Source organism: Manacus vitellinus, unplaced genomic scaffold (assembly GCF_001715985.3).
Source record: "Manacus vitellinus isolate BGI_N305 unplaced genomic scaffold, ASM171598v3 scaffold_27_pilon, whole genome shotgun sequence".
In the NCBI taxonomy this organism is placed as follows: Eukaryota; Metazoa; Chordata; class Aves; order Passeriformes; family Pipridae; genus Manacus; species Manacus vitellinus.
In genome coordinates, this window is record NW_021940039.1 from 1,342,366 (window position 1) to 1,357,044 (window position 14,679).

At 42.4% G+C, this 14,679-nt stretch overlaps 1 protein-coding gene across 3 annotated transcripts in view; it reads left to right on the forward strand.

Moving 5' to 3' along the window:
- The window catches only part of DENND1A (DENN domain containing 1A), a 150,732-nt gene that overhangs the window by 32,815 nt on the left and 103,238 nt on the right, over positions 1 to 14,679 (forward strand). For all 3 annotated transcript variants that reach the window (XM_025895264.2, XM_025895265.2, XM_018074333.3), the window contains exons 4-5: positions 11,354 to 11,403; positions 14,177 to 14,296. In XM_025895264.2, the coding sequence (XP_025751049.1) occupies positions 11,354 to 11,403; positions 14,177 to 14,296 (170 nt within the window). The remainder of the gene's footprint in view (positions 1 to 11,353; positions 11,404 to 14,176; positions 14,297 to 14,679) is intronic.

Consider the following 14,679-nt stretch of genomic DNA (forward strand, 5'->3'; position numbering starts at 1 on the left):
CCTGTCCCCCCAGGGCAGGTGGGACAGGGCTGTGCCTCTGGAGCTTTCTGGAGGCAGTGGAGCCCGTGAGGACAGAATGGTGGACAACACCAAACCATGGACTTTGACTAGAGAGCTGAGGGCTTCCTGAACTCAGAGTGGTTTTTTTAGACCAGATGTATTTTCTTTAATGTAGGAAAGTAAAGAAAAATCCTCATTTATTCCTCATTTGCTCTTTCTTAAGCATCCTTGTCACATGGTACAAGTTGCTTTTTCATTGCCTTTTCTTTAGACCAAACAGGTGAGAGGTCAGTTTTTCTTATGTATTTGTATTTGTGCCTTTTCTACACCTCTCTAGTATAATTTGATTAGAATAAAAACTGCAGAACCAAGTGTGCTGTGTGTGTCTGCAGCAGGGTGTGTCTGCAGCAGGGTGTCTGTCCTGTTCTGGGTGCAGTGCAGGGTGTCTGTGCTCCATGGAGCTGCAAACCTTGAGAACTACAGGGCAGAGCTGATTTGCATCTTAATAGAACCTTTGCCATAGCCTGTTCATCCCAGTTGCATTTTAGAACTGAAGTTAATAACTGTAAGAAGGAGAGGTTGGTGCAGTATTCCCATGGTGAGAGAGCTGAACCAGGAGCTGTGTTTGACACAGGAGCTGGCTTTGGTGATCAGGAGTTCACACAGCACTGGAGCACTGGAGATTTCTCTCTGGTTTTCTGTGTTTATTTTACTGCTGTTTGGTGATTGGCTGCAAAACTCAGTGCAGTGGATTTGTGCAGAGCAAAATCAGTCTGTGTAAGTACCCCTGAAAAAAGTTAGTCCTGAGAGCACCTGAGGCAGTGTTGGACTCTGTGTGAAAACCATGTCAAAAACCAGTGTCCAGCAATCAGAAAAATTCTGAATAGAAATAGAGCAGTAATTAGGTTCAAGTGTGAGGAAGTGGGTGCAAGGCACTTTCTAAACAATTTCAGTTTTCTTTCATGTAAAATTCAAATCGATATTGGGAGTTCAATAAACATAATTTGATTTTACCACAAATGGTTCAGTGTGTGCAAATAGTGCTGGATACAGTCACATGGCCTTTGTTATACAAGAGGTCAGACTGGATGATCATAATGGTCCCTTCTGGTCTTAAAAACCTGTGAATATATGAATAATTTACAACCTGTCCTGCCAACCCTCGTTCGTTGAGGTGGTCATATTAAAATCCTGTGGGACTGCTCGTGTGAGTAAAGGTTGTGGGATCAGGCCTGAAGTGAGTAATCATTATCACTTATGTTTAAATTTATTGATAAAAGTATAAAATATTCACTGCAAGTAAAGCTGGGTTTCTTTAAAATGGGAGATGCTTTGGCAGTAATATTCTACTTGGGTTTGTTAAGCCAGGCAGTAGCAAAAGAGTTTTGGAAGTTCTCTTGTTTCATAAAGAGACAGTGCAAAGCATTTACTTTGCATGATGCCTTAATTGAGTTTTCCAAATTATTTTGCATCCATTATTCTTTGTTCTTTTTTACATTTATTTTTTAAAGGAATAGTTGCAAAATAGCCTGAAAGAGGATTTGTTGGTGATTGATAGATGGCACTAATTGGTGTTCACATGCTCAAACTTTCACATGTGTCTGGACAGCAGCGTGAAGCTGGTGGCATCTTACACAGACAAGCTGGAAATTACCCTGAAGTGTTAAACCAGGGAAGTCCAAAGTTCTTTGCTTTATACTTGGAAAACTCCAGATTCTAAGTTCAGTCATCTTTGGGCATATCAGCTCCTTTTTCTTACAGTAAAAAGCACTTCCCAAGGCTAATGAATGTTTTTTTAGCTTTCAGGTTTTTGACCACATTTTTCTCTAGCATATTCTTGTATTTGGAAATCTGAAAGTTGTGAAAATACTGACAAATTTGAAGAGCTGTGTCCTGTTATAACCCTCAGTTGTCTGAGGTGATCACTGACTTCACCTCATCTCTGCACAGTTTAACTGTTGGAAAAGTTCTCCTTGCCCTGGGGGCAGGAGTGTCCTCATCACATTCATCCTCTTTAATTCCCTGCTCTGGGGAACTCTCAGACGGGTGTGGAGGGAACGCCCAGCCTGAGGAGCAGGGCCAGGCAAGGCTCACAGCTGGGCAGCTGTTGCCCCCTTTGGGATGTTGGGTGGTTCTGTCACAGTTCCCACCTGGGGAAGGGAGTGCAGGACCTTCAGCAGTGGCAGCTTCCAAGCTCCTCCTCAGCAGCACGTTCTCCAGCAGTGAGGAGGATCCTGCTCCCAGCAGCTGGACACCTGGGAGAAGGCAGATCCCATGGCTGTCCCTGCCTCTGGAACTGGATAACTCCAGGATACCTGGCTGTGTACCAGGGGCATTTTCCCTGGCAGTCTGAGTTCAGTTTTAGTAACAGTTCCAGAAGTGGGGGGGTGTTTTCCCCTAAGCCCCACTGCCCTGAGGGACTGGTTTCCTCAGTGCTCCTCAGGAATTATGCATTTGCTCAGGTGTTGGTTTGGAGCCCCAGTCTGTAGCTCATTCCTGCTCAGGGTGTCACTAACGGGGGATTTATGGTATGGAATGGCCAAGTGAGTTCAGGATACACCCTAATATTGTCTTTGGTAACCAGGGCAGGAAGAAACTGAAGTCTAATGTTACTCTCTCACACTTTTTAATGCTTTGAATTTCTAGAAAAGAGCTTGTCAGTGAAATTACTCAATTTTACAGTGAGAGATGGTGGAATTTCTGCACTATGGAAGTGGCAGCACAGGGATTCCAAAGGGCTCCTGTGCACAGAGGGTGGTGTGAAATGCTTACCTTGCCCTCTCAACCACAAATTCTGCTCTTGACTTTCACCTGTTTTCAACATGCAAGTTTCTGCACATCCTTTCTTTGAGAAAGGGATGGGAGTTGATATTTAATGACATTTACTATTTGTTGAACGAAATTGTTTGTTTCTTTTGGGTTTTGTTGGTTTGGGTTATTTTTGGTTGTTTATTTATAACATCCTAGGGATTAATTTTTCCTTTAATTTAGTTTCCCATCTCTTGTGCCTGGATGCAGCAGAAGTGAATATGACAATTTGCACCCAGCTAGAAGAGATTACATCTTTAAAAGCCAAAACTGTTTGTGGGATTTTTTTTTCGTACTCCCTGAAAACTGAATCTCCTGTTGGGGCTGAACCACAGTGCAGATTGATAGAGGTGTAAAGTAGTCACATGGGCAGGATTTGATTGCAGGATTTAATTTAGATTTGGAGCTCTGGCCCCTCTCTTTTAACATGTTATATTTGTATGACTGAATTCCTGTAATTTGCATTATCTGATTGTAGCAAAGATCAAATCTTGTTGTGTGTATGACTGAAAATCTAATTGGAACAGTGCTGTCCTAATAGTCTGCTGTGATCATAAAGTTTGTATTTGCTAACAGAGCTCATTTTCTAGCAGCCTCTGCTTTGGAGTGTTTGCTCACATGTGTTTTGGAGAGGCTGGGCAGGGCTGGGGCAGCAGGGATCAGCAGAGACCTTGCCCAGTGATGCAAACAGGGCACTTCTTCCCTGCACGTCTTGTTAGCTCTCAGTGCAGACCTTTAGTGGTGCTTCTTCAATAATTTGTTTAAACTATGCAGTACAGATTCCTTATTTTAGCACTAAGACTTACAAAGGCTTCTTTTAGCAGCCTTTAATTTCGTACTTATGTATGTGACATAGCCTGTGGCTGTGATCTCTGCTGTGAATCTGCAGTTGTTTTGGGATGAAAGCAGAAGGCAGCTGGAAACTCAGTAGCTACATCTAGCTGTCTACCTAGAGAAGGCCTTGATTTCAAGTTTATCTAAACAAGCTCGACTAATCCCAACTATCTGGGGGGATCCACTGTCAAAACAAGCAGCATGGCCCTAAGGCAAACACAGCCATACAGAAATGAAGGCTGGGACTCCCAATACTCCGATGGCTGCAGACTGGAGGCTTTTTTCCTGAAAAGAGAGTAGGAGAGGTGCAATTTGCATAATGCCTTTTCATTGGGAACTTTTGGAAGGCTGACAGAGGTCCAGCTTATAGCGCTGCAGCCACAATACAGAGTCTATAGGAGAATCCTTGAATGACCTGACCATATTGAAAGAAAAAATGAAAGCATCCAAGTATAGCCAAGTGAGTGTGGAAAAGAGGGCTGGTGCATTGTCTAACATCTGCTCTACTTCTCGTTAGTTTTGTTCTTTGGTATTCTATGTGGACTTTGGAGAAACCTAAGACAGCCTAACATGAATCCTATAATCTTCCTTCTGAATATTTATGTAGTGTGCCAGCCTCTAAGCTGTCCTTTGCATCTTCCTACTTCCCCCTCATTTTCATGCTCTCAAATGAGGCCAACATTTCAAAAGCTAAATAAATGTTTGTGAATGTTTATAAAAGATTTGCATAAATTTGTCCTTGTTTGACAAAGATCACTTTTTTCTTATGCCAGTTCTGAAATATTTTAAAGGTTTCAGTGCTTGTCTTGACAACAAAGTCCTGCCTCAGAGAACAATGATTGCTGATTAAGTGGGTATGTGCTCCGAGCTGAATAGAGCAATGGGCTGAAAGGGCCAGCCATCTTAAGCCAGAATTATAATATTTAACAAATGTTAAACCCAAGGATATATTTAAAGCTTTGTTTTTGAGGCAGTGTACCTGTGCAGTTGACTTAGGGGGTGTGCAGGATGTGATTATCTTTTCACAGCTAATAGTTCTCACCTAATTTCTGCTAAATGTGGAAGCGAAAATACTCCTCATTTTTAGTCACTAAATGTTTAAGATATGTTTAATTGAATCAGTGTTCTAGCTCTCTGAGACTGACACTTCTTACCTACACCAACTGATCACTGTTTATGCACGTAATTGGACCTGATTTTTTTTATGCCTGTCTGTATAATTTTTCAATTCTTTGTTATTTAAGACAATTATCCCTGCAACAGTAGCAGTAGATTATTTATTTTTTAGCACGTTCACTAAAATCTATTTCTCTTAGAATAAAACCAAATCTCTAATTTTACTGAAGGGCTGTTTTAAAGCCATTTTTATTGAGGAGATCTCTTTGAAAAAACGCTTAAATATTTTAGTTCAGCTTTACTTTCGGGTGTTTGGGGGTTTTTTGGTTTTTTTTCCTCTCTGCTGGAGAACAGTACCAGTCGTTGCCGTTCTTTTGTTCCATCAGTTGAGAGGTTGAAGTTGTCATTAAGGCAAAAGCGGAGCTCCTTCTCTGACACAGTTTTCCTCACATCTGCCAGGCCCGTGTCCCAGGAGGAGCCGAGGGGCCGGGATTCAGCGCGGGGCCATTATCCCGGGATCCCGGAATATCTGAGCCGGGGACAGGCCAGACCTCGGGGACGCTCCGAACCCGTCCGTGCGGGGGCCACAGCACAGCTGAAGGGCTGGTGGCAGGAAAGCTTTGGCCTTGGGGTGTGAAATTCTAAGAAACAGAGTCACAATTAGGTTTAAAAAATTCAGGGATTTTCGAGCTTTATCTTGAAATATGTTTTCGGTAATGGGGGGAGAAGAGTTGCCCATCTGTGCACATATTTTGTGCGTTTAAAATATTTAAATGCTAGCAGGCCTCAATATGCTTAGGAAATGTTATTTATCTCCTGCTCTTCCTGTTTCCAGCCTTGGGGATACGTGTGTTGGGGCTTTGTGTTTGTTTTTAAACCCCAGCATTTTCCTGAGAACACTGGGTTGCCTCCAGTGAAATGATGTTATTTTGTACTGGCCCCATTCCCCCGATGACCATCAGACTTTGGGAGAAAAACCCTCCCCTAATTCAAGCTTTAGAATTGCTCAGAAAGAGCTGATGGATTTCCAGGACACAAAGCAAATGGATGATCTGGTGCTATAAAGTTGTATTGGAATACCAGTAGAATTAGAAAAGTAGAGATAAAACTAAATTCAGGTAATTTAAAGTAATTCTATTAAGCAAATTATGCCCTGATTTTTTTTGAGGGGGGTAGAACATTCCTTTAAACAACTGATTAAAATTAATTCTTAAAATATTTTGGCCGTTACAAAACTCAGTAATGCTCAGTAGTGCTCTGAGATGTGAAAAGATGTTATTGCAAAATCAATGCAGTGTGAAATTTGACATAAATATTTTAAACAAGCAGTGATTTTTTAAAAAGAATCCATGTTGTATCAGTTTTTTCCAAACTAGGGAAAGCTTTAAAACTTAGAGAAATCTTTGTTTTCTCCATCAAGTTGCAGAATCTCAGTGGTTTGGTGGGGCTGTGTGACCCCAGCCTCTGTGCAGGGCACTGGCTTTGGAATTTGGAAATTGGATTTTATGGGCTCCTGGAGCTGAAATGCTCCTCCTGATTTCAACTACAGGTTACACAGCATTTCTTAATTGGTGAGAATGCTCTGTAATAATAACCTTGGGAAAATTTGATGTGAGGTAATATAAACTGGCACCAATAATAAATGCAAATCCAAGTTTAAACTTCCAGAACAGGAGCTGGAATGATCCCTGTTTGTCACTCCGAGCTGTGGGCGAGTTGCAGGGGTTGAATTTTCTGTGCCAGCATTGATTCCTTCTGTTTATATTCTACAAGTAAAATTTTGAGCAGTTGCTTTGTGAAATGTTTGAAGTTATCCCATTGAGGTGGTGGTTGTTGTGCAGAAAGCTGTTCCCTTTCCTAGGAAAATGTCTGGGAATGTCTGACCAGCCCTGCACGGCCGACAGAACTGATGCTGTTCTGCATGGTCTGTACCTTTGCTTTCACCACCCTTTGGGCTTTACACAGAGTTGTTGTCAGGTTTAAGTTGGTTATTTGGGTGCACTGACAACATTTTTGAATTCTTAAATCTGTTATTCCCTTGCAGTGATGATTTAATTAATTGTTGGTTTAAATGATTCAAAAAGATGAATTCAATCTAAGAGCAGTTTACAATTCTATGAGTATAAAACAGATTAACGTACAACCCAAATTTAACTGGGCAATATTTTGCTTCAGTTGATGCTTTAGCACTTTTTAATGCTACATTAACATTTTTGTAGGGTTTAAATTTGTTATTTTTCAGAGGAGGAATAAAATCACCTGTAGTTTCTCACTGGTCAAGTCAGTATCCTGTTCCCTGTTCTTACATTCCCTGATCCCATCAAGCTGGTTGTCCCTCTCTCCTTGTTCTCCAGTTTCTCCTCCATTCTCCATCCTTGTGGTGGCATGTGGGAACTCTCTTGGTGTCCCTCCATGGAAGAGGGAGGGTTCCATGCTTGTTTCCTGGATTCAGATGCTCTTTCAAGCTGGATAAGATGAAAACTGTGTTTCCACTCTCTCTGTTTAGTGTTTCACTTTCAGCAGCCTCAGCTGTGCTTCACCTCTGCTTTAAGGCCGAGGGAATAAAAGAGCATCCACCTTTTTCGTCACGGAGCCACCTCCTCTCTCCATGGAAAACTCCTGCTCTTTGCTGGGCTCCCCTCTCCTGTAACACGCAGTTGTGGGGTTTTGGGGTTGCTTCCTTCCCTCCCTCCATGATCCACAGCTCCAGGCCCAGTCTGTACTCTGGGTAGTCTTTTCCATTTCATCCAGATTTTCCTCAGGTTTCCCAATAGGCTTCCAAATACAGGTTCCCAACCTGTTGGTCTGTGTGGTGTGTTCTTTCCCTGCTCTGACTCACATCCATATTTGAGTGTCTTGCCTTAATCATTCCTTGTTTTTCACAGATCTCTGCCTGTATTTTAATTTCTTTTCTGTCCAGCTTCCTCTTACACTTCCTGTTCCCTGTGCATGTCTGGTGTCTCTTTGTAAGAGGAGATGCTTTGCAGCAGCCCCTTCTCCAGCCCAGCCGCTTGCACATCATTTATCAGGGCACTTTTATTTAGTTGTAGCTGCACAGGGGATATCTGTTCCCGATGTTCATTTGAACAGGAGGAATAAAGAGTTATATTTAAGAGAATCTGAAGTTGTTCTGCTGATTTGGAAGTGGGAGCATACGGTGAAAGGTTTAAAAATAAGCAGGATTTAAGCTACAGCTTGCATATTAAATACAGCAGTGCAGATGCCCGTTTTCCAGCATTGTTGAGCTTTCCTAGGATTCCATGTCAATAGATGGTTTGGGACACAAGCCCGGTGTGTGTTGTGTGTGTTCCCAGACGCTCTCCAGCCCCTCTCCTGGGTGTGTAGGAGCTCCAGGGTGACACAAAGGGCTGAGCACGGCCTCGTTTGTTTGGGGAACTTTGCTGCAGAACCCAAACTTAATCAATGAGCTCGGGGCTGGCTGTGATAGGTTACGTACTGCCTGTATTGATTGGGGAGGATTTTAGAAGAGCCACGTGGGGTTTCTAATGTCAGCAGCACTCGGATTATGAGAGGAGCTGGAAGGCTGGCTGGGGAGCCAGGTGGTGCCTGTCCTGCAGCCCTGAGCCATCCCCCCGGGACACGGCTCTGCCCTGCCCTCAACTGCGGGCACTGCCTGCTGGGGGGGCCTTGCTGCTCATTAAATGGGACAGATCCAACTGCAGGGAAGAGGATGGGCCAAAGGATAACCTTGGGATCGATCCCCAAGCCTGGCAGGGGTGCCCTGGGGACCCGGCTGGGGCTCCCGGGGTTCCACACCCATCAGCTGCCCGGCCTGGACTGTTGGGGGCTTCTCTTCTTCTCCTTGGGGGTTTCATTTACAGGCATTTGTGTTTCTTTAAGAAAATAGGCATGAGGGAATAAAATAAGAAAACAGGCTGTTGATGCTTCCTCTGTGTTTCGTGCTGGGTAAAAAAAGCATAAAAGAGATTATAAGGTGCTGACATGGAGCATTTCTGGGTTTGGGCTTGTGGTGGGTTTTGTTGGAAATCATAAAGAAATGGTGGTTTTTCTAGGTCATAAGTAACCACCCACCTAAAGAGGTCGGGTGGGAAGTTGTGTATGATGTAGGTATTGCTTATCTTTCAAACTGAGGGGTATTTAAAGAATTAAAAAGAAAAAAAAACAGCATTATATTTAGAGTAACGAGCTTGCAGCTTGAGCAAAAACGGGATAGTTCCCCAGTAATTGTACTTCTTACATCCAGAACATCAGCAGTTTTGCTAATTAAAAACTAATTCTGCATATGAGTTTTAAATTTTTTTAAAGAGTTACAATTTAAAAATAAGCCTGTGGTTAACCTGTGCCAGTCTCAATTTTTTCAGCTGTGAATCCAGGCAGATAAGTGTCGGTGTATAATGAATGGCAGATTATGTCCAATGACATTACAAAAGCCAGATAATAATGTCACTGTAAAATCTTTCTTTAAAAGAGAAGGCAGTGTAGAGTGGTACAGATCCAGTATATTCAATATATTACCTCTTTAAGGGAAAATTTCATTTGCTGTGTTTAGTAAACTGGGAATATCAAGAAACAAGTGCAAAGTGAGTTTTAAGTCTTGCACTGCTCCAATAACACAGTGCTGATGAGATGCTGGATGTTTTATTGTGGGAATGGGTTTACTTGCAGTTACAGGAATTATGTAGATCATCAAAATAACAGAGAGAATGTATTCTGCCATTTTGAGGTGACTGATGGCTCGTTACCTTTTAACGCTGTTTTATTTCAGAATTTGATGCATCTACACGATTTGTTTCTAAAAAAATAGATACACAGTCATTATTTTGAGGACAATAAAAATATAGGCACTTTGCTCTCCTGCAGTTATAATTTTGATGATCATTGGATTCTTTTGAGGGTTTCTTGTTTGTTTTTTAGTGCTTTGTGCAGTGAGATTTCAGCTGTGCTGAAGGACAACTGTGCAGGGGTTAAAACTGGTCAGGGTGCAGGTTTTGTGGGTGAGCAGTTGGAGTTGTTCAGCTTGGGGAAGGCAGTGAGGTTCTGCAGTGGGGGAGCCCACTCTCATTAATGACACCTTGGCTATCAAGGCATTGTTTTGGGTCGAAATGCAGGTTTCTGCAGAGTTTCCTCTGAATCTACATAACTCCTGCCCGAGTTTGCCGTGCGATTCAAAGCAGGGGACGCCTTTGCTCTACACGGCTTTCTTCAATAGACCCTTTCTTGTTCTTTAAAAACAGGAGGTTGTTAAATAATCTATCAATAAACTGTCAAGAAGTCAAAGTTTCCATATCTGTTTCTGCCTGAAACCTTCAGAACTTGCCACATTTTAGTTGTCAAGAAACCTCCAAAGAAGAGAGCGAGGAGTTGAGCCTGAAACCAGGGCTAAGGCTGGGCTGTGCTGCTGTGAATTATGCAGGAGGAACATGTTCCTGCAAGGGAGTCAATATGTTTTGTGCTTCACTGAAGGGGTGATTAGATTGATGGAGTTTATTTGGGAACGGTGGCGTTTGGTTTAGAAATAAATGAAGCGAGAAGCATCTATTTAGTCATTGATGATAATTTATTGCTGCTGGTCAGAAAAGGGTTGAATTTATTAGGGGGGTTGTTGTTTGTTCAGGGTTATCCTGTTTAGCTGAAAGCAGAAATAGAATTTACACTTCAGGGCCTGAAATATTTAAGTGTGAAGGAGAATGAGCAATGAATTGGCTGTAGGAAAGATCTGCAAACTGGGAGACCTTTAATGGGGGGTTGTGGGTTGCAGAATTCAAATTTTGGATATTATAGAATGATCTAATGGATTGCTTTTGTCTATGAACACAACTGTTTTGGGACTAACATTTCTGGGTTTGCCTCTTTACTGATTGTCTCTGTTTAATGTTGTAAAATTGAAAATTATTAATTTATCTGCTGATCGTGTTTTCACTTTTCATAGTCATCCTTTTCTTTGCTCTCCTGCAAAGGCTGTGCTTAAAGGTTTCCCCATTTCTGGTGCTGTTTTGCAACTTGTAGAAAATGGTTTGTGGGTTTAAAAATCTGCATTAATTTTAATACACATTATTTTAGCCAGTGTTTCAACGCTCAGATTTTCTTTTTAATAGCAGTAGGCAGCGTTAAACATTCCTGCTATGAGACCTATTGGCTTCTTCTTTTGTTATTTATCTTGCTGATGTTAGGAAGTGTTCTCTAATCCCCAGACCTCTGTTCCTAGGTAACAGTCAAAAGCTGTGCCAGCAGAAGTGGTCCTGCCAGGCCAGGCCCATGTGGTTTGGTGTTATTCACTCCGATCCATATGGTCAGGGCAGGGATTGTCCCCAGAGAGGTGTTAACACTCAACAACCCAACCTCCTCCTCCTCTTTGGAGAATTGCTGGATGGCTCCTGCTGCCTGCCCATGTGTGAATCTTGATTAATTTTTCATTTTTAATGAAGTTTGATCATGTTTATTATTTCACATGATTGACTGCCTGATACTCCTTCCATGTAATTGATAAAGCCCATATTTCTTCATCTGTCTCTTGTTTCTTCAGGGCAAAGTTGTGAAATTGTGTGATGTGGTTAATATTAGATTTATTGGTCCCAATAGATGTATAAATTATCTTTTTTTTTTCTCTCCACAGGAAGTTCTACAGACTTTGACCAAGTTTTGTTTCCCCTTCTATGTGGACAGGTATTGTTAGCTTTTCAAACTTTACAAGAAAATAAGCTTGTCAATAAAACCCCTGTAGAAAATAAAAACCATTCCATTCATAATGCTCTGTCTGTGTGACTGGGACTCAGAGCACCCGAGTGCAAATTACAGTCCTAGAATCACTTTTTCCTGGGATTTTTATGGGCACCATCAAAAAAAAAGAAGTTTTAAAAGTTGGATTTGCTCAGTGGCAGCACTACGAGGGTGTTTGGTGTTACTTCTGCTGAGAATGCTTGGGTAGCAATTGTCAGATGTGCATATTAATATCAAAGCTTTGTGTGCTCATGTGTTTCATTTCTTCATTGCCAAAATTTGGGTGGAGCAGTGAATTAAATGCTTTGCATTGAAAGGCCTCATGCTCTTGCTGGAGTGCTGGTGCTTTGGGGGTGAGATCGTACAGTGAATGTCAGAAGATCTGAGAATATTTAATTGTTGTAATTTGGAAAACTCTACAAGTTCTGTAGTTTTCCTTTTACTGTGAGTTATTTTTGGTGGTTTCATGAAAGGAACGAGAATTGAAATTTTGCAAGGATGCACCAGTGCTCACATCATCCTGAGCATCACTTAATTGGGCAGAATGCCTTTCCTTTGTCAGCTGAGACACTGAATGGTTTGGGTTGAGCAGATTGACCTGGACTGTGATTAGACTGCTGGAAATGTTTGTCTCACTTTAGAATTTGGAATCACTCTTTTGCTGCTCATCTCTTTCCTCTCCTAAGGGGAGGGAGCAGGGAAATACTCATATATATTTTCCTCATGTATATGTTTCTACTAGAAATATTTATGCTTCCTGTGTGTAGATTTATTGTACCTAGGGGTTTTGTTTGTTCTGTTGTTTTTGGTTTTCCTCAGCAATATAACATTTTGAAAGATAAGAACACTGAAAACCCATATGGGGTGCAAATGAGAACATAATGAAAAGTGATTCCCATTTCTGGATCCACTTGTTTGTCTGAGTATCACAGACTGTCACTGAAATGCTGTAAGCCAACTCCTTGAATGTAAAGGAGAGATTGTAACCCATAACATACTTAATAATTGCAAATTAAGGGTGGACTTCCAGTGCTGCAGCAGGTAGAGGACACCCCAGGTGAAGGTTGTGGCAGCTCCTGCTCTTCTGACTGTACAAGTGCCCAGTGTTGGCCCTGGAGGTTTTGGCTCTCGAGGCACAGACACTTCACTGCTTTCATGTTGGTTCTCTTTGTGTCTGTTGAGGCCAGTGGGCAGCAATCCCCAGGGCCTTGTTGCCCATTCCTTTAGGCACTGGAGCAGGAGTTTTCTGCTCCCTTGGTGGCAGGATCAAGGCAGAGGCTCTTCCCCAGCTGCAGGAGGGCAGAGCTGCCCCTCAGTCTCACTCCTGCCAGGACTGTGTTGGTCACACAGAGCTGGAGAGGGGGCATGGAAAGACATCCCTGTTCCTCTGTCCCCTTCCCTCCAGCCCTGACTGGTGTCTGCCCAGTCAGAGAGGAGATTGATGGTGCTTCCAGCCCGTGAGGCTCTGCATGGGCCTCCTGCCCATTGGAAGCAGAGCTGTGAGTCCCAGGGGTTGATATTCAGATCTGAGGAGGCACTGTGCACGTTGGGAGGTTTATCCTTCCTGTGAAGAACTGGCACTGACACTTGGGCAGGACCTGGGGGCCAGATTTGGTTTCTGCAGATCACATCCATGCAGGACTCTTTAGGTTTGCTCTGGAGGAACTCCCCAGCTCGTCACAGTTGTTTAATAAACAAGCTTCTCCCCTCTGTAATGAAACATGGTTTCCCCCTGTTCCATAATTTTAATTGTCAGCTCAAGTGCTATTTCTCACACACACTCTGCTCTCAACCTTGTTAAAATTAAGCATATAATCCCCTTTTAAAACAGCATACTAAAATCACCATAGTAACATTACATCCAAGCTTTACAGATAAAACACACCACCGGTGAGGGATTTTTGGGTATCCCCAGCAGCTCAGTGTGGTTTATGGAAGTGGTTGCTCTGCTGACATTTAGATTTCAGGAGGATGATTGTACTTCCACTGGCTAATTTTCAGACTACTGAGATGCTTTAAACATCTGTCTCTTTCTGTCCATCTTCATCACTGCATGTTTTCCCTTCCTTGTTTGGAATCCACTGAAGGATTTTTCTAAACTGGACAATGACATCTTTCCCATCTGGATCCAACTTTTACTTCAGAAAGTCTGTTTTTCTTTTGTTTCCTCCTCCCATAGAAATTGTTTATTGCATTGTATATGACATCACAGAAGAGAATATTCTGAGGCTGGTAGTTAAATGGCTTTGAATTTAATGAGATATTTGTTGCAGTTGGTAGAAGTGACTTGTAAAGCTGCACATGTCAGTGTAAGTCATTTTTCTCAGTTCTCAGTAAACCTAAAAAGCCCTAGAACATAACCTGAAATAAATGTTCATTTCACGTCATTAGAAATATTTTGGGTCATATTGAATGTGGGGTTGGTTTGTACCGTGTGCCCTTGGTGGAAGATGGTTGATAGTCAGAGTCATTTTCATTTAAAGATAAATTTAGCATTTTTAGTTTCCTCCCACACTTAAAAAAATGGAAAAAACCCCAAACCACAACTCCCCCCCCATCCCTCATCAAACAAGGAGCACGTTTAAGGTTCTAGAGGGTGCGTGCTCTCAAAGTTAATTTCTCAACAGAACTCTGCTGAAAGAGGAAATGTTACAGGTTCAATGACTTGCTGCTTGACAGAGTTAGCTCAGCATTGACTCCCTGTTGCTCTCTGTTCCAGCCATGCAGTTAACCAAGTGGGGCAGAACTTCACATTTGTGCTCACAGACATTGACAGCAAGCAGAGGTTTGGATTCTGTCGCTTGTCTTCTGGGGCCAAGAGCTGCTTCTGTATCTTAAGGTAGGTCTGTGCTTTGGCTTCTGGCTGACTCCAGGAGCAGGGTTTGGCTTTGCTGTTCCACTGCAATTATCATTTCCAGCTGTTCCAAATTGTTTTCCTATCTGGCCCTCAAAGTCACTGCTCTTCTGCACGAGTGGTGCAAAATCTCTTGCACTTGGAGTTGCTGTGCAGATAACTGTGTTTGTTTGTAGTCAACGTTCTGGAGTTGACAACGTGGAAGAGGGGCTCTGTGCAGTGATTTGATATGACACAGCACGATGGCAGCTGTTATCTTTAGCTGTCACAACTGATCTGGTTAAGACATTTCGTGGACATTTGTATATGCAAGTTTTATTAACAAAGCATCTGTTGGTAACTGAGAGAATGTCACTGATGCTCTCCAC